Source organism: Zophobas morio, unplaced genomic scaffold (genome assembly GCF_036711695.1).
Source record: "Zophobas morio isolate AGI-343-1 ecotype UQ-CSIRO unplaced genomic scaffold, CSIRO_AGI_Zmor_V1 ptg000024l, whole genome shotgun sequence".
Classification (NCBI taxonomy): domain Eukaryota; kingdom Metazoa; phylum Arthropoda; class Insecta; order Coleoptera; family Tenebrionidae; genus Zophobas; species Zophobas morio.
This window is the reverse complement of record NW_026972129.1, coordinates 10,265,919-10,285,460: the sequence shown is the minus strand read 5'-3', so window position 1 is coordinate 10,285,460 and position 19,542 is coordinate 10,265,919. Positions and strand designations below refer to the sequence as shown.

General features: G+C 33.8%; 4 protein-coding genes across 5 annotated transcripts; 1 reads left to right on the top strand and 3 right to left on the bottom strand.

The window, feature by feature from the left end:
- Positions 1-1,784: 1,784 nt before the first annotated feature.
- LOC135135555 (uncharacterized) lies at positions 1,785-2,327 on the bottom strand. The gene is made up of 2 exons (XM_064064640.1): positions 2,232-2,327; positions 1,785-2,176 (listed from the first exon to the last, which is right to left on the bottom strand). The coding sequence occupies exons 1-2, from the start codon at positions 2,312-2,314 to the stop codon at positions 1,855-1,857; spliced, it is 405 nt and encodes a 134-aa protein (XP_063920710.1). The 5' UTR covers positions 2,315-2,327; the 3' UTR covers positions 1,785-1,854.
- Positions 2,328-9,192: 6,865 nt separating this feature from the next.
- On the bottom strand, positions 9,193-9,644 carry LOC135135603 (uncharacterized). Its single transcript, XM_064064697.1, has 2 exons — positions 9,562-9,644; positions 9,193-9,505 (listed from the first exon to the last, which is right to left on the bottom strand). Exons 1-2 carry the CDS (start codon positions 9,642-9,644, stop codon positions 9,193-9,195), a joined length of 396 nt encoding a protein of 131 aa, XP_063920767.1.
- Positions 9,645-10,887: 1,243 nt separating this feature from the next.
- On the top strand, positions 10,888-12,170 carry LOC135135100 (uncharacterized). Of its 2 annotated transcripts, none has more exons than XM_064064087.1 (5): positions 10,888-11,091; positions 11,167-11,436; positions 11,496-11,542; positions 11,627-11,821; positions 11,900-12,170. In XM_064064087.1, exons 4-5 carry the CDS (start codon positions 11,719-11,721, stop codon positions 12,097-12,099), a joined length of 303 nt encoding a protein of 100 aa, XP_063920157.1. In that variant the 5' UTR covers positions 10,888-11,091; positions 11,167-11,436; positions 11,496-11,542; positions 11,627-11,718; the 3' UTR covers positions 12,100-12,170. The 2 variants fall into 2 exon arrangements, with proteins under 2 accessions (XP_063920157.1, XP_063920155.1); XM_064064085.1 differs by having other exon boundaries at positions 11,609-11,821.
- Positions 12,171-17,635: 5,465 nt separating this feature from the next.
- Positions 17,636-18,389, bottom strand: LOC135135602 (uncharacterized). Its single transcript, XM_064064696.1, has 2 exons — positions 17,972-18,389; positions 17,636-17,915 (listed from the first exon to the last, which is right to left on the bottom strand). The coding sequence occupies exons 1-2, from the start codon at positions 18,052-18,054 to the stop codon at positions 17,636-17,638; spliced, it is 363 nt and encodes a 120-aa protein (XP_063920766.1). The 5' UTR covers positions 18,055-18,389.
- Positions 18,390-19,542: the final 1,153 nt, after the last annotated feature.

The window sequence follows — 19,542 nt, the reverse complement described above, 5'->3', positions numbered from 1 at the left end:
AATTTTGGGTAATGTTGCTAAATTAGGTTATAGGGCATTTAATCATTATTAAATTCTCTTAGAATACAATTTTATCTTTTAAGTAGAAGGCTCATTTAAGTCGAGAATTTTTATTTTAATTGTTCGTAATGCTCAACGTGGTACAATGTGTTGCCACGAAATAATGATAGTTGTTCCTGAAATGCGCTTGTGTTCGACTTCAAAAAGAGTTTCTGTCGTTTTTAGCCACAGAAGTCTAGTGTCCCAAATAAAACTCTGCGGCCTAATGTCTTAAGAACGGATAGAGATTTTGGAATTATATCTACTTATTGTATTTAACGTGAACTTAGTTTGGAACATTGTAAAAATGGCGCATATAATGGCGTCGGAGTTAAAAAGTAATGCATTCCAGTAATACTCATTTTTCAGTAAAAATAGTAATTCATTAGAATTACTTTTTGCATTTTGAAAAATTTGATGGAGACACAATTTTAGGTATTTGTTGTATGGGTCCAAAGGGTCAAGAAAAAACATGTTAGAATGAAAAAGGCAGTTGGCGATTTATTTTACTAACGCATTTATTACATATTCACATCAGTAAATAAAGTAAAACAAATAAATACTTTACGCAAGAGGACTATATTCATAATTTGAATTCAATAATAACTGCCATTCAAAATTTTCGTCAGCTAAGGCATGACGTTTTGTCTTAAAAACATCCGCGCCAACACTCAACGTCTTTTCCACTGCGGAGCTAGATGGAATTGTTGTGGAGCAACATGTTACATATTTTATACAAAAATTGAAGAGCCGATTCTTTTGAGCCTAATTTTATTCCACTCTAGCTACAAATAAAAGTTTAATGCCAACTGCAACAATTTTAAATAAAAAATATTCCTAAACACTTAGAAGGGGGCTACAAGATAATGTAAACTTAAAAGTCTGTCTTTAATTGCCTCTTACTTGGCGTTGTGACTTACAGATTAAATTTAGAAAACCTCAGAGGGTGGACACCCTCATTAAATTTTAGTGTCGGATTACAAGTGGTTTAAAAGGAGGGGCTCTATCGGTTACCTGTTATAGATTTGAGTGGACCAGAAAAATGGCTAAAGTTTGTTTGACCACAAAATTTAAATATTCTGCCCCTGTTTACTGAATTATTTATTACGATATTTTATTTCTGCAAAGCGCAATGGATTTTTTTATACACTTTCTATTGATGTATCTTTTTGAAAAGATAAAATTGATCCGTAAAAAACGAAAACCAGATAAACTTATACTCATCACAATTTTAACGCGTTGTAGTTTTTATTTCACAACAAAATTTAAAAAACGGAAAAACAGTCTGGATAGGGATTTTTACACTCATTTCAACGGTGTGAAGTTTATTACAATCGGACGTATACTTTTGGCAAAAACTTGGGCAGAAACTTATATGTATTTCTCTATGCCGGAATATCCTTTAGCTCACCCTTAAAATGATGAAGAGCTTATGTATATATTATGGTTACCTTAATAGTTCGTGTTCACCGGGTGGTTTGTTATTTTTCATTTACCTACTTCAGCTCCTATTGCACTTCTACACCTCTTATTTATATTTTAGGACTTTTTTTAAACTCCTGGAAAAGCTTAATTCCGTTCCACTTCTGTATTTATATAGTAGTTTGACTTAATGTTTGTCCTTTTCCATATCTTTTGTGCTCCTTTCTTACGTAACGAGTTACATTTTTAGCTTATTTGATTAAAGACAACATAAAATTAATTATTTTAATCAATTTATTAAATTAATTATATACAATGTGTTTGGGCTGCTAGTAACAAAAATATTCTTAGTTTAAATAAAATAAAAATATTTACAATATTACAATAGTTTTATTAACATCGCATTATTTTTTTGCGCAGAGGTCCAGTGTCTTTATTTTGAGGGCGTTTTCTTTTTTCGGGGGTGGTAACTGGTGCTCGTGCTGGAACCTGTCTTCGAACAATTTTGGTAGCGTTGAATCCCAACAATCTTCCGGGTCCATCTCTGGTTATGGATATCAATAGCCCTGGGTTGAGCATCTCGTCTCGGCCTCTTCGTTTCTTCAACACCCTTTGGTCCTTGATGGTCTTCCTCAAAACAGGATCTCCTTGGGCGATTTGTTTCCACAGGACGTTAGATCCAGCAGCAGTTAGAAGTGAAGATGGGTCCAGACACCTGAAACAAACACAATATTAGTGAAAATTTACAATAAAATAAAAATATTACTTACCTCAAGATGATGGCCCAAAGCTCCACGGGTAAATTTGGCAGAGCAAATTCAACAGCCGGAACGAAGGGTAAAATTTTATACATCTTCGAAATTTTATCGTGCAAGCAGAGGATAAACTGAATTGGCAGCCGCCCGCTGCGGTATATATACCCGATACGCGCTCCCCCTCCACTCGAGTAACGATGGAGTGGGAAGCGGAGGAGTGGGGACAGAGTGCGGCCGCGGTTACTTTGAACTATGTTATGTTTTCAATTGTTGTAATTGTCGTACATCTGCGAGCTTATTCCTAAATAAACTGTACAACCACAATTTCTCGAAATTGATCTGAACTTGTCTGTCTCTGAAACATCGATTTTCTAGTCATCTTCGAGCATATTCAAGAATAGACATCCAGAAAAAATTGGTCTAAAGAGTTTAGACAGTACTTCCCTCGCTGTCGGAAACTTGACGACTGCATGCCTATTGTGTTTTTTTTCTCATTACATTTTTGTGGTGGGAATTAAAAAAAAAATGCGATGACGTCATCAACATTTTTGCAAGGACACGTATATCAGTTGGGATAGATGTAGTGTAATACTAAGAATAAAATTATTGTATTCCCAAATTTTCGGGAAAATGGATTGGGTCGTTTTGAATATTGATTTGTTATAATCAATAAAATAACGAAACAATTTACTCATATACGGCGCCGGTGTGTAATATGAGAGGCAACTGAAAATCGTTTATGTATAAACATTCTTAATTTAAGATGACAAGCGTAGCAGCATACGTGAGAGTCAAACAGAGAAACTGTAAACAAAACGACCATCGGTTTTATTGCTTCGACTTCCGCTTATTATATAAAACATTGGGTTTTATTTCAATTTTTGACGGTGAAATTCACAATTGGTTGATTATAAACATGTCTATTCCACATTCGCGGAACCTAGTCAGCGCATAAAACAAATGCACGTCTGTAATGTTAAAGTCGATGTAAATAAGCGTGCTACCCTTATGTTTCAACCGAGTTTTTACTTTAAAAAAATTTGTGTCTACCAAGTTGGGTTGGTCCAATGCAATACTAATAATAAGTGTTGCCTTTAATTTAATCAATAAAATAAATTGACTTCATTAATTTTTTTGAGCCACCTCTTAAGAAAATCTAAAAAATATGAATGGAATGATAAATCACAAGTACAAACTCATCATATTTTTTGCATTTTAGATAGGATTTATTCAGCAAAATTTAAGGGTAACGTCATCAATTTTTTTAGGAGGGATGAACAAATACATTTTGAACAAAAGTTTACCATGCTTATAATAACTTTAAAATATCTCCAAGATTTCAAAGCATTCGGTTTTGTAATTCCTGATTAAATCGATAAAATAAATTCACGCATTCATTAATTTTTTTCAGTCACCCTGTATGTACAAATCGAAAAAATATGAATGGAATGATAAATCACAAGTACAGACTCATCATATTTTTCACATTTTAGATAGGATTTATTTACCAAATTTTAGGGTGACGTCATCAATTTTTTTAAGGGGGGGATGAGCAAATAAATTTTGTTAAAAAATTTACCATGCTTATAATAACTTTAAAACATCTCCAAGATTTCAAAGCATTCGGTTCTGTAAATCCTGATTAAACCAATAAAATAAATTCATTCATTCATTAATTTTTTTGAGTCACCCTGTATATGCAAATCCAAAAAATATGATTGGAATGATAAATCACAAGTACAGACTCATTATATTTTGTACATTTTACATAGGATTTATTCAGCAAAATTTTGGAGTGACGTCATAAATTTTTTAGGGGGGATGAGCAAATAAATTTTGATAAAAAAATTTACCATGCTTATGATAACTTTAAAACATCTCCAAGATTTCAAAGCATTCGGTTTTGTAGTTCCTGAGTAAATCAGTAAAATAAATTTTGCGCATTCATTAATTTTTTTGAGTCACCCTGTATATGCAAATCGAAAAAATTTGAATGGAATGATAAATCACAAGAAGAGACTCACCATATTTTGTACATTTTAGATAGGATTTATTCAGCAAAATTTTGTTGTGACGTCATAAATTTTTTAGGAGGGACGACCAAGTACATTTTGATCAAAAATTTACCATGCTTATGATAATTTTAAAACATCTTCAAGATTTCAAAGCATTCGGTTTTGTAGTTCCTGAGTAAATCAGTAAAATAAATTTTGCGCATTCATTAATTTTTTTGAGTCACCTGTATATGCAAATCCAAAAAATATGAACGGAGTGATATATCACAAGTACAGACGCATCATATTTTGTACATTTTAGATAGGATTTATTCGGCAAACTTTTGAGCTGACGTCATAAAGTTTTTGGAGGGAATAACCAAATATATTTTGACTAAAGATTTATGATGCTCTTTATAGCCTTAAAACATCTGCAACATTTCAAAACATTCGGGTTAGCAGATTAAAATTAAATTGCAAAATGTTGTTTTATAATTTTGATTTTTTTTCCAAAAATCTGGACGTTTCGGGTAAAAACTGAATTCGGAGTCGTAAACTACATGTGTAGGACTATGTTATTTTATACAACTTAAGACCCATTTACTATGTACAATTTTGAAGTGACGTCATCGCATTAGTGGTGGGGATGACTAGACAAATTTTAGTTAGCGTTTTACCATCTACATGATATTGCTAATATAAGTACAAAATTTCAGAACAATCGGTCCAGTACTTTTGGAGATTATCTGTCTAATAAAAATCCGGGACGGCAGACAGATGGACAGACGGACAGACGGACAGACAGACGGACAGAGAGACAGACAGACGGAAATGGGAGACCTATTTCTTCGTATTCTAGGGGTCATGAAAGATCGAGAAAACGTAAAAGTAGAGAGTCGGCCGACGGACTCGATTACAATACTTCCTTTGCTTACGCTCGGGAAGTAAAAACTATTCATCTCAAAAACTTGGTAAACAAATCTCGTTCGAAATGGACAGGTTAAAGTACCGAATCCACAAAATTTACCATAAAAAAAATAACAGTTTCGAACGCAGTGATTGTGTTACTTTAGACATAAATATATAAATGTTCAAAATGTGCTCCAATAGTACAATACCACATAATAGAGTACAATAAAGTATGGTAGGATTAGATTATAGTGTTATCTTGTGTTTATAGTTACGATATTAATGTTTTTGTTGCTAAAGAATCTTGATGTTCATATTCCTTGTGGTATTCTTCCTTGAGTAAGACACATGTTAAAGGTGTCATTTAGTTTTTCTATGGCTTCATTTCCGCTTATTATTTCTATTAAGATAGTTCGTGTTCACCGGGTGGTTTGTTATTTTTCATTTACTTCAGCTCCTATTGCACTTCTTATGTGTATTTTAGATTTTTACTTCCCGAGCGTAAGCAAAGGAAGTATTGTAATCGAGTCCGTCGGCCGACTCTCTACTTTTACGTTTTCTCGATCTTTCATGACCCCTAGAAGACGAAGAAATAGGTCTCCCATTTCCGTCTGTCTGTCCGTCTGTCCGTCCGTCTGTCCGTCTGTCCGTCTGCCGGCCCGGATTTTTATTAGGCAGATAATCTCCGAAAGTACTCGACCGATTGTTGTGAAATTTTGTACTTATATTAAGAATATCATGTAGATGGTAAAACGCTAACCAAAATTTGTCTAATCATCCCCACCACTAATGCGATGACGTCACTTCAAAATTGTACATAGTAAATGGGTCTTCAATTGTATAAAATAACATAGTCCTACACATGTAGTTTACAACGCCGAATCGACTTTTCACCCGAAACGTCCAGATTTTTGGAAAAAAAATCAAAATTATCAAACAACATTTTGAAATTTAATTTTTAATCTGCTAACCAGAATGCTTTGAAATGTTGCAGATGTTTTAAGGCTATAAAGAGCATCATAAATCTTTAGTCAAAAAATATTTGCTTATCCCCTCCAAAAACTTGATGACGTCAGCTCAAAAGTTTGTGGAATAAATCATATCTAAAATGTACAAAATATGATGAGTCTATACTTGTGATCTATCACTCCATTCATATTTTTTGGATTTGCATATACAGGGTGACTCAAAAAAATTAATGAATGCGTAAATTTATTTTACTGATTTACTCAGAAACTACAAAACCGAATGTTTTGAAATCGTGCAGATGTTTTAAGGTTATAAAGAGCATAATAAATGTTTAGTCAAAATATATTTGCTTATCCCCTCCAAAAAATTGATGACGTCAGCTCGAAAGTTTGCCGAATAAATCCTATCTAAACTGTAAAAATATGATGAGTCTGTACTTGTAATTTATCACTCCATTCATATTTTTTGGATTTGCATATACAGGGTGACTCAAAAAAATTAATGAATGCGTAAATATATTTTATTGATTTAATCAGGAACTACAAAACCGAATGCTTTGAAATCTTGCGGATGTTTTAAGGTCATAAAGAGCATAATAAATGTTTAGTCAAAATATATTTGCTTATCCCCTCCAAAAATTTGATGACGTCAGCTCGAAAGTTTGCCGAATAAATCATATCTAAAATGTACAAAATATGATGAGTCTGTACTTGTCATTTATCACTCCATTCATAGTTTTTGGATTTGCATATACAGAGTGACTCAAAAAAATTAATGAATGCGTAAATATATTTTATTGATTTAATCAGGAACTACAAAACGGAATGCTCTGACATCTTGCAGATGTTTTAAGGTTATAAAGAGCATAATAAATGTTTAGTCAAAATATATTTGCTTATCCCCTCCAAAAACTTGATGACGTCAGCTCGAAAATTTGCCGAATAAATCATATCTAAAATGTACAAAATATGATCAGTCTGTACTTGTGATCTATCACTCCATTCATATTTTTTGGATTTGCATATACAGGGTGATTCAAAAAAATAAATGAAAGCGTAAATTTATTTTACTGATTTACTCAGGAACTACAAAACCGAATGCTTCGAAATCTTGAAGATATTTTAAAATTATCATAAGCATGGTAAATTTTTGATCAAAATGTATTTGGTCGTCCCCCCTAAAAAATTTATGACGTCACCACAAAATTTTGCTGAATAAATCCTATCTAAAATGTACAAAATATGGTGAGTCTCTTCTTGTGATTTATCATTCCATTCAAATTTTTTCGATTTGCATATACAGGGTGACTCAAAAAAATTAATGAATGCGTAAATTTATTTTATTGATTTAATCAGGAACTACAAAACTGAATGCTTTGAAATCTTGCAGATGTTTTAAGGTTATAAAGAGCATAATAAATTTTTAGTCAAAATATATTTGGTTATCTTCTACAAAAAACTGATGACGTCAGGTCAAAAGTTTGCCGAATAAATCGTATCTAAAATGTACAAAATATGATGAGTCTGTACTTGTGATTTATCATTCCATTCATATTTTTGGATTTGCATATGCAGGGTGACTCAAAAAAATTAATGAATGCGTGAATTTATTTTATCGATTTAATCAGCAATTACAAAACCGAATGCTTTGAAATTTTGGGAATATTTTAAAGTTATTATAAGCATGGTAAATTTTGTTCAAAATGTATTTGTTCATCCCTCCTAAAAAAATTGATGACGTCACCCTTAAATTTTGCTGAATAAATCCTATCTAAAATGCAAAAAATATGATGAGTTTGTACTTGTGATTTATCATTCCATTCATATTTTTTAGATTTTCTTAAGAGGTGGTTCAAAAAAATTAATGAAGTCAATTTATTTTATTGATTAAATTAAAGGCAACACTTATTATTAGTATTACACCCCAACCAACCCAATTTGGTAGACACAAAATTTGTTAAAGGAAAAACTCGGTTGAAACATAAGGGTAGCACGCTTATTTACATCGACTTTAACATATAGACCTGCATTTGTTTTATGCGCTCACTTGGTTCCGCGAATGTGGAATAGACATGTTTATAATCAACCAATTGTGAATTTCACCGTCAAGAATTAAAATAAAATCCAATGTTTTATATAATAAGCGGAAGTCGAAGCAATAAAACCGATGGTCGTTTTGTTTACAGTTTCTCTGTTTGACTCTCACGTATGCTGTTACGCTTGTCATCTTAAATTAAGAATGTTTATACATAAACGATTTTCAGTTGCCCCTCATATTACTAGACAGCGGATTTCTGTCGGACTACGTCACGATTATAGAGGGGGACGTGCTGGATCGCCGGGTGATAGATAATCACTGAATTTAATCGGTACTAATTCCATAAATATAATTAACGATTTATTAATCAAACGGCTAAGTAAATGAGAACGGGAATTAACAGCAGAGTGCAACGAAACAGCGTTATTCTAATCTCAAATAAACGAAGTGCAGTCCGCAACCGCAATGAATTCGCATCCCGTACGAGCCGTACCGAGTTTGGCCTTGCCTAGCTCGACAGAAATTCGCTCTCTATTCGTTATTTTATTGATTATAAGAAATCAATATTCAAAACGACCCAATTCATTTTCCCGAAAATTTGGGAATACAATAATTTTATTCTTAGTATTACACTACATCTATCCCAACTGATATACGTATCCTTGCAAAAATGTTGATGACGTCATCACATTTTTTTTTTAAATTCCCACTACAAAAATGTAATGAGAAAAAAAAACACAATAGGCATGCAGTCGTCAAGTTTCCGACAGCGAGGGAAGTACTGTCTAAACTCTTTAGACCAATCTTTTCTTTTATACGCCTGGAAAAGCTTTTCTCTGTTCCACTTCTGTATTTATATAGTAGTTTGACTTAATGTTTGTCCTTTTCCATATCTTTAGTGCTGCTTTCTTACATAACGAGTTACATTTTTAGCTTATTTGATTAAAGACAATATAAAATTAATTATTTTAATCAATTCATTAAATTAATTATATACAATGTGCTAGTAACAAAAATATTCTTAGTTTAATTTAAATAAAATTATTTACAATAGTTTTATTAACATCTCATTGTTTTTTGCGCAGAGGTCCAGTGTCTTTATTTTGACGGCGTTTCCTTTTTTCGGGAGTGGTAACTGGTCCTCGTACTGGAACCTGTCTTCGAACAATTTTGTTAGCGATGGGTCCAAACAATTTTCCGGGTCCATCTCTGGTTATGGATAGCAAGAGCCCTGGGTTGAGCATCTCCTCTCGGCGTCTTCGTTTCTCCAACACCCTCTGATCCTTGATGGTGTTCCTCAAAACAGGATCTCCTTGGGCGATTTGTTTCCACAGGACGTTAGATCTAGCAGCAGCTAGAAGGGAAGTTGGGTCCAAACACCTGAAACAAACACAATATTAGTGAAAATTTACAATAAAATTAAAAATGTTACTTACCTCAAGATGATGGCCCAAAGCTCCGCGGGTAGATTTGGCATAGCAAATTCAACAGTCGTGACGAAGGGTAAAATTTTATACATCTTGGAAATTTTATCGTGCAAGCAGAGGATAAACTGAATTGACAACGGCCCGCTGCGGTATATATACCCGATACGCGCTCCCCCTCCACTCGAGTAACGATGGGGTGGGAAGCGGAGGAGTGGGGACAGAGTGCGGCCGCGGTTAGTTTGAACTATGTTATGTTTTTAATTGTTGTAATTGTCGTACATCTGCGAGCTTATTCCTAAATAAACTGTGGTTGTATTTTCTCGAAATTGATCTCAACTTATCTGTCTCTAAAACATCGATTCTGCAGTCATCTTCGAGCATATTGAAGAATAGACATCCAGTGAAACTATTCATCTAAAAACTTGGTAAATAAATGTTGTTCGAAATGGACAGGTTAAAGTTCCGAATCCATAAAATTTACCAAAAAAAAAGAAAAGAAAACAAACAAACGATTAACACATAAAAAAATGACAGTTTCGAACGCAGTGATTGTGTTACTTTAGGCCAAAATAAATGTTCAAAATGTGTTCCAAAAGTACAATACCATACATATAATACAGTACAATAGAGTATGGTAGGATTAGATTATAGTGTTATTTTGTGTTTATAGTTACGATCCTAATTTTTTGTTGCTAAAGAATCTTGATCTTGATATTCCTGGTGGTATTTTTCCTTAAAAACTCAAGCAAATCATGAAAAAGCAAATCAAGATTTCAACGATGTTTTTACTGATGCAAATGAACTTGCCCAGGAATTAGAAATTGAACCAAATTTTCCACAAATTCATTTAGTAGGAGCAAGAAAAAAAAGCAGTTTGATTATAAGCATGAAGATGAATCTTTAGCAGATCAGAAAATTAATTTTTAGGTGAATTTCTATTTTATAATTTTGGATCAGACAGTATCATCTCTTAAAGACAGATTGAAGGTCTTCAAAATTATGATGACGTGTTTGGGTTTTTGTTTAAATTTTGGGAAATAGTAGATGAAGACCTATTAAAAAATTGTAAAGATTTGGAATTAAAACTGAAAGATGATTTAAGTGATGAGAAAGACATTGACGCAATGGATTTTTTTGAAGAAATAAAATGTTTTAAATTACATTTTTGTACGACCATCGCTTTTTCGATCATTTACGGTACAGGTTTCCATAGCAGTAAGTTCAGTTTACGGGTTGCTACGATTAACAACTAAGGCCCGGTTTTACAAATGTCCGGTTCAACACGAGTTCAACTGAACTTGAGTTCAACTGAACTGAGGTTCAATTCATCCGTCCGTTTTACAAACACCGCTATCGTCCGGTTCAGCTGAACCACAAATTTCCTTAGGTTGGTAGCGCGCACCCGAGAATCTGACAGTTGAGACCACGTTGGGAGCACGTTGGAAGTGTGTTGTTGTTGTCATCTATGTCATCATGTCACATTATTATAAATTATTTGTGACAAATTCTGCAAAGTAATTAGTTTTTTGCGTTACTGGGGTACGTATATGTGTATATGTAACATTTGCTCGTTAATAGTAGATGATTATGATGGTTTTTAACATTTCGTTTCAGATGAGTAATACACGTGCTCCGAATTTTACAAAATCCGAAGAAAACTTGCTCCTATCTTTAGTAAGCAAGTATAGAAATATTCTGGAGTGTAAATTGTCCAACACTGATGCAAATCAAAAAAAAAAAAAAATCAGTGTTGGAAGAAAATTGAAGTAGAGTTCAAACAACAAAGTATTGAGGCCACCGATGTTGATGTGGCTGTAAAAGAAATTCTCGGGGCCAAACCAATGGGGCATAGCAGCGAATTTGATGGCGATTCCGAAACAACCTGTAATAAGTATTTTTATGAATAATATGTATTGTAAAATTAAAATGTTGATGCTTTTCAGCATTCCAAAGTAACAGCGGTATAATCTGTCTGATGACGAAAATGATGGTAAATACTTTTTATCCTTACATACACTTTATTCAGAAATTTTTTACTATTTTTTCTTTATTTCAGATTGTTTTATGCCAAAAGATCAAACCGGAGCAATTTCGAGAGAAGTGCCTGTTATGGATAAAATAAGTGGTCCCAATAAAGAAAGTGGTAAACATTAATAATAATCAAATATGGTTATTTTTGTAGAAAATGGTCAAACTGGGAATTGGGCTAAATACTCCCCCAAAATCTTGAAGCAAAAAAAATTTTCAGCACTCACGCCATATCGCAGAGGTATTATATGTATATATATTTATATTAAAAAATGTTTGACACTTGTCTTAAAACTTTATTAATGTATTGTTTGTATAGGTAAAGGAAACCAGACAAGTGATAATTTAGAGCAATGTGCCGCTGCCAAAGAACTTGTCGAACTAAGTCGAAAGGAATACATCCAAAAGGAGCAAGAGTTTAAATTAAAAGCCATGAAAGAGAAACATGAACTAGAAATGCAAATTATGAGAGACAAAGCTGCACTTGAATTAGAAGTAATAAAGCAGAACACCAAATGAAGATTGAAATATTAATTGCCCAAAAATTTAATATTTTAAATAATAAAACTTAAATAAATAATTACATTACATTTTATTATTTACTGCAACTAAAAACGAAATCAAAAAAAGCAAATGAGTAAAATATTCTCTGATGAACTGGTTCCGTACAAAATTGTTCTGATTATAATTGCCACTATATTCTCCAATGTTTTCAATTAGAACATCGTTCACAAAATTCACCGCTGCTTCTTCTTCTGCGTCCACTGGCGGTTCTTCTTCATTTAAAATAATTGCAATGTTGTCTAACACTCCTGTTGCCACAACCACTGCCTCTAATTTACACATTTTTAAACGAATTCCAAAAGCCAATGCTGGAAAGCGTCTTTTCCACACCCCAAAACATTAATTATTTGAGAAGCTGTTGCTTTACTAATCCCTATAAAGTCACCAGCAACTTGCAGAAAAGATCCAGTGGCAAGGAAACGTGAAGTCACAAGTAGCATTTGCTCCAGTGATACTGCATGATTTCTTTCTGTTCGCGATGTAATTTGCTCCTGTATTTGTTGCAAAATAAACCGTACGCCAGTCTTGGAAAAACGAAATCGTTTCAAAAATTCCCCAGCATTTCACTTTTCAAAGTGATTTTCTCTCAACTGAAAAACTTTTGGTCGTCGCATACGTGCCGGTTCTAATATGTTTATCATTTCTAAAACGTCTTCATCGTCAGTTAATACTCCTAATAAATTTTCCATCTTCAATTATAATGCTGTCACACCACCAAAACGATAAAGCACAGACATTTGAGGTTATGGACAGTTGAGCGAAGCTTAAACCACCCTGACATCAGCGCTCAGCTGAGCCTTCGTTTGAGCGCGGTTTAACATTGAACCATGTATTGTAAAACGGACAACTGCAGTTGAACCAAGGCTTATCTTTGAACCTCGCTTAAGCTTGCATTGTAAAACCGGGCCTTTAAGACGCGAACGGTAAGTAATCATGCATTCAAGATTTTTTTTATTTTAAATTCCATGCGTGTTCGACATTTTCGCTTTCAGAATCACTCATGATTGATATTTTAAGCAAATAAATCACTCACTAATAGTCGCGGAAAGAAAATTAACTCGAAATCAAGCCAGATCAAATCTAATTCGACAGCGGTCAAAATGGAAACTGATTTTTAAAATTGTTGTTTATATTAATCGAAACCATAGTAACAAATTTTAAATTAAAAAACGACCTTGTTGATGTTTGATATAAATTCTTTCAATTTATGAATTTGATAAAAAGACGCAAATCTTTTGATGGTCGTACAAAAAATAGTATAAGCGTCACGAACGTTAAGGGGGTTTGCTGGTCGAAGACAAAAATTTCTCCGAAACACCCCTTACCGTTTTTAATACTTAATATACTATTAGAAACCAAAGCAACAACTAAAAACGAGCCGCATTTTATTTTAGAATATATTTTAGAAAATAAACTTGTTTCGACTCTTCCTAATATTTTTATTGCAGTCAAAATTCTACTTACTCTTCCGGTTTCAGTTGCCTCTGGTGAAAGATCATTTTCAAAATTGAAACTTATTAAAAATTATCTTCGATCTACTATGTCACAAACAAGACTTTCTGACTTAGCTATAAAATCCAAAGAAAATAATATTTTAGTTAGTTTGGATTTATTTGATATACCTAATAGCCAGTTTTGCAGAAAGCAAAGTTCGCAAAATGCAATTTTATGATTTATTTTAAATCAATATTTTTTGTAAGTATGTATGTAAGATATATTAATAAACACATCTATACTTGTCCCTTTTTGTTTACAAATATATATTATACACACAAAAATTATAGTTTTGTCTATTTTCTTAAAAAGAGGGGCGTAAAATTAAACTTTGCACAAGGGCGGCCAAAACTCTAAGCGCGGCCCTGTTGTTGGTAGTTCGTGTTCACCGAGTGGTTTGTTATTTTTCATTTACTTCAGCTCCTAATGCACTTCTACACCTCTTATTTATATTTTAGGACTTTTTTTTAAACTCCTGGAATAGTTTTATTCAGTTCCACTTCTGTATTTATATAGTAGTTTGACTTAATGTTTGTCCTCTTCCATATCTTTTGTGCTGCTTTCTTACGTAACGAGTTACATTTTTAGCTTATTTGATTAAAGACAACATAAAATTAATTATTTTAATCAATTTATTAAATTAATTATACAGGGTTAGTCACGAGAGAATTACTTCTGAAAATTATTTTTTCGCAACCCAAAATACGAATACCATGTACCATTTGATACTTACTGAATTTAAAATGAAATGCTTAATCCATGATTGCTTTGAGTTTGACAATCTCATTTTGACAATTGTGGAAAAGGAGGTTACGCGAGTGTCCATGGTGGTACCGCAGCCAGTCGGAAATCTCCTCCGGCGCCGCTAATAAATTTGTCAGTGTGCCTTGTGGTGACCGAATTTAAATCAAACTTTTCGCGCTGAAATTAATTAACAGCGGCGCGAAATCACATTTGAATAATTTGAATTAAAAAAAAAAAAAAAGAAATTTCAATCACGAAAAGGGAATCGTTAAACATAGGCAACCAAATAGACACATGGCTGGGTTAATGCATGATCTTTGGGTTAGATGGCAGCACGTAGCGCTAGGGTAATTTCAGTTAGAGGGTTGGTAGAGAAACGGCATGGTAGTTCATTACGAATGTGGCTGTGTGTGTGTGTAACCACGTGGTAAGAACTAGGTTTAAATTAGTTGGTTTGGTAGTTAATAAAACGGGAGGAAGCCTTTGTTTAACGACGATCAAACGTATTTTTCATAATGATACAGTTGTCCCCAACCCGCGCGGTAAATTCTTGCGCCCTTTTAATCGAAAATTGCAGACTTCCGGTCGGACGCGAACACGTGTTGTGAATCTGTTTCTTTGTTTGTAAATTCACCAATCAAGCTAGTTTTTCTTAATAGTCAGCTAGTGCAAACACAATTTAACAATCAGGATTATTTAAATTAACCATTTGCTAGAAGATTTCATGAAATTCACTTAGTCAGGAAAAACACCTTATGTTTAATTACGAATAGGTCTCTGGATGCATATACGTAAGTGTTACATTATAACACTTCTAAATTCTTCACACAAGATTGTTAATAGTTCATTTACGGCAGTTAAACAAGTTCATTATACTGCGAACTGGCGGGGGGTTATGATATTTTCTCCCCTTAGGTGGTTATCATCGTTATCACGATTAATTCATCGGGGCATGCTTCACGACGCCAGATTGATTAATTAACTAATGCATGCCCCCAACGCTACAGAAAATTTACGTTACCGAGACGCTTTTTCCTCGCAACGATTTTGGAATTTACATCGCCGAGACGCTTTTTCCTCGCAACGATTTTGGAATTTACATCCCCGAGACGCTTTTTCCTCGGAGTGATGATTGGATATTTTTGTATTTGTTTATTATGTGTTTTGTTGGGGTAACCAGTTCGTAGTATTTTAAACTCTCAAAGTAAATTATTTTTGAAGTAACCAATCACTTAGATCATGATATAATTTGGCATAATGTAAACTCTTTGTTTGAACCGTTGATAAAGTGTGGCAAATATTAATCTCCTGTAAATTTTGGTAACTCTGCAATCTTCCACCTCATACATACTATATTTATTTAATCTCACAATTTTAACCTCAGTAATTTTGTTTGTTGTATAATTTTGATTAAACGTAAATTTCATGTTCTACAGTTTTAACCTCACATAATATTTCCATTTGTACAAGTTTATTTCACACCAGATCTTCTGTTTCATAAATCCTTCCTAAGTTTTGTTTTGTGAATACTTTGTTGATGAATGTTTCTACCCTATGAATTATTTGATGTCCGACTTTAATCTCACACAAGAATTATTTGTTGTTTGAAATTTCATAAGGTTGTATGGCGAATCTAAGTGTTGTTTATTGCTCTTTGACACTTTAACACTTGTTCAGTTGTTGTTAATATCAGAGTTATATGAGATTGAATATTTTAAAATGGAATTGAGGTTAAATAACACAGAAAACGTGGCAGAAGCGAAGTTCGGTTCCTAGTCGAGCTGGCGAGATTTATCGTGCCACCTGTACAAGTCCACAGGTTTGGATAGATTCAGGGGCGGCCGCCGACTTTGTGAATTTCTCGATTTGGCCCAATAGTCGAGATCTTTGCGGGTTGGACGACCGTAATGGCCTAGTTCCGCAGGGCACAGTTCGTCATGGGATATGCGTGTGGGGTAGGCTTTGCGATAGATAGAATCATCGTCGCGGGGGGAGAACAGTTCCAGACCGGTAGCTCAGACTCCGCTTATGCTACAACGCTCCAGGGGTACTTTTGTTGTACTCCTGTTAACTGCCGTAACTTAAAAAACAAAAAGGGAAAAAGAGATCGGCCGCCACACGCCTGTAATAACTTGTGTATTTGCATCCAGTTACTTGATTCAGCTTTTGCTTTGTTTTTATTAAATTTGTGATATTCAAATATTTGCATTGATTCCAAACAGATGTATAGAATTTCCGTTTGTTCGTTTTTCATAGGTGTATGTCTGTCAATTCGCGAGTGTTTTTCTTTCACATATCTTAAGGTGTTTGAAATGTAATAATATGTCGTCCGGGAATAAAAACCAAAGGGGGTTTTTGCGCTGAGGAGTAAATCTTCGAAGCGCCTTTCCCCCTGTGAGGGTGCCGTACTCGCCCTCCAAAACAATTTTGTCTATTATTTCTTGCGCTCTCGACCGTGTATGCACTTGTATGAAAGAACGTCTTCCCGCCATTTTTCAAAACAAAAAAAAAAACACACAACGTAGGTTCTCATTTGTTAGACGATCACAGCCAAGGCCAAACTTTGAATTTTTGAATTTTTCGCGGGCCTTTCAAACTGTTTCAAGGTCAATTTTTAAGGCGGGAAGTTTGGGTTATCACAGCCTCTTGATCTTTTGCTTACCCGATTAATCACGAGAAAATTATTTCTAAAAATTCCTTTTATGGCATTTTATTCAAAGGTTACAAACACAAACTCAAAACAAGTAAGTAAATAATTTAACCACTAATCTGTTGAAAATGTTGGGCATTTTGGGGGGATGCTACGGCTTTTTTGTAAATGGATGGCCGAAGAAGTCCAGAGGTTGCAGATTTGCACTTCGAAGAGGCTCTAGGTGACGCAGAGATAGCGAATTAACACATGCACATTAGCGGCGAACAACATTGCTAGAGCACTTACGGCTTCAGTATAGCCCAGATTGATCTGAGCGTACGTCGTCGATCCAATGGGGCTCTAGAGGCGAGTCGACGATGAAAAAAAATGTTAAAACTTAACGTCAAAGTGACACTGCCAAAGTCAAAGCAATCATGGATTAGGCATTTCATTTTAAATTTAGATAATATCAAGTGGTACAGGGTATTAGTATTTTGAGTTGCGTAAAAATAATTTTCAGAAGTAATTCTCTCGTGACTAACCCTGTATACAATGTGCTAGTAACAAAAATATTCTTAGTTTAAATAAAACAAAAATATTTACAATAGTTTTATTAACATCTCATAATTTTTTTGCGCTTTTTTCGGGGGTGGTAACTGGTCCTCGTGCTGGAACCTGTCTTTGAACAATTTTGGTGGCGTTGGATCCAAACAATTTTCCAGGTCCATCTCTGGTTATGGATATCAAGAGCCCTGGGTTGAGCATCTCCTCTCGGCGTCTTCGTTTCTCCAACACCCTCTGGTCCTTGATGGTCTTCCTCAAAACAGGATCTCCTTGGGCGATTTGTTTCAACAGGTCGTTAGATCTAGCAGCAGCTAGAAGTGAAGATGGGTCCAAACACCTGAAACAAACACAATATTAGTGAAAATTTATAATAAAAATAAAAATATTACTTACCTCAAGATGATGGCCCAAAGCTCCACGGGTAAATTTGGCAGAGCAAATTCAACAGACGGGACGAAGGGGAAAATTTCATACATCTTGGAAATTTTATCGTGTAAGCAGAGGATAAACTGAATTGGCAGCGGTCCGCTGCGATATATATACCCGATATGCGCTCCCCCTCCACTCGAGTAACGATGGAGTGGGAAGCGGAGGAGTGGGGACAGTGTGCGGCCGCGGCCAGTTTGAACTGTTATGTTTTTAATTGTTGTAATTGTCGTACATCTGCTAGCTTGTTCCTAAATAAACTGTGGTTGTCATTTCTCGAAACTGAGAGTATGACAGGATTAGATTATAGTGTTATTTTGTGTTTATAGTTACGATCTTAATTTTTTGTCGCTAAAGAATCTTGATCTTGATATTCCTGGTGGTATTCTTCCTTAAAAACTCAAGAAAATCAAGATTTCAACGCTGTTCTAACTATGCTAATGAACTTGCCCAGGAATTTGAAATTGAACCAAATTTCCAACCAGTTCATTTAGTACGAGCAAAAAAAAAACATTTTGGATATACGCATGAAGATGAATCTTTAGCAGATCAGAAAAATAATTTTTTGGGTGAATTTCTATTTTATAATTTTGGATCAGACAGTGTCATCTCTTAAAGACAGATTTGAAGGTCTTCAAAATTATTATGACTTGTTTGGGTTTTTGTTTAAAATAAATTTGTTTTAATAAAAATTTACTTGAGGTTTTAAGTTGTGTCAGATTTTTTTTGTTTGCCATTTGAAGAACAATGTTTTCAGAAACAGACAGCATAGAGCATACCCATGACGAGTTGCAATAAGCAATAACTCGTGATTTTGAAAATATACTTCATAATACTCGGCAGCAAGTATTTATTTCATAATATGAAAAGACGAGTTAATATGCGTCTTGCCAACGAAGGAAACCATTTTTAACATTTATTGTAATTACTTAATAAAAACAACTTTATCTTCTGGAACTCAATAGACTTCTATGAATTTAGTATCGTAATTTAGGGATATTAATAATAGGTATAAAGCACTGCCAGGTATATTAATAGAAACCCTATTATCTAGCGGGTCGTGGTATGAAATATATTTCAAATGGTGTATGTTTAGTTGCATACATTTTTTTAACGTATACATATTTTTGAACTAAAGCAGTGAGTATAGAGTTAAATACATAGTCACTGACTAAAGGTTGAAACATTTTTGCAGAAAAATGTTGCAGTATCGAAGATTTCTAACGTTAAAAATTAGCAATCGTAACGTATACTTTTGATTGTATTCCATTCATTTTTATTTTTTACAATAGACATCCAGATTTTTGGAAAAAATAAAAATCCAATTATATAACATTTTGCAATTTAACTTTAAAACTGCAAAACCGAAACTTTGCAATATTGGACATGTTTTAAGGTTATCTTAAGCATGATAAATCGTTAATCAGAATGTATCCGTTTATCCTCTCCTTAAAATGTTAAAACTTACGGAGTTTATCATAAAAAATAAAATTTCTAAAACCAAATTCTTTAATTTTTCCAAAAAGCTGGATATGTTC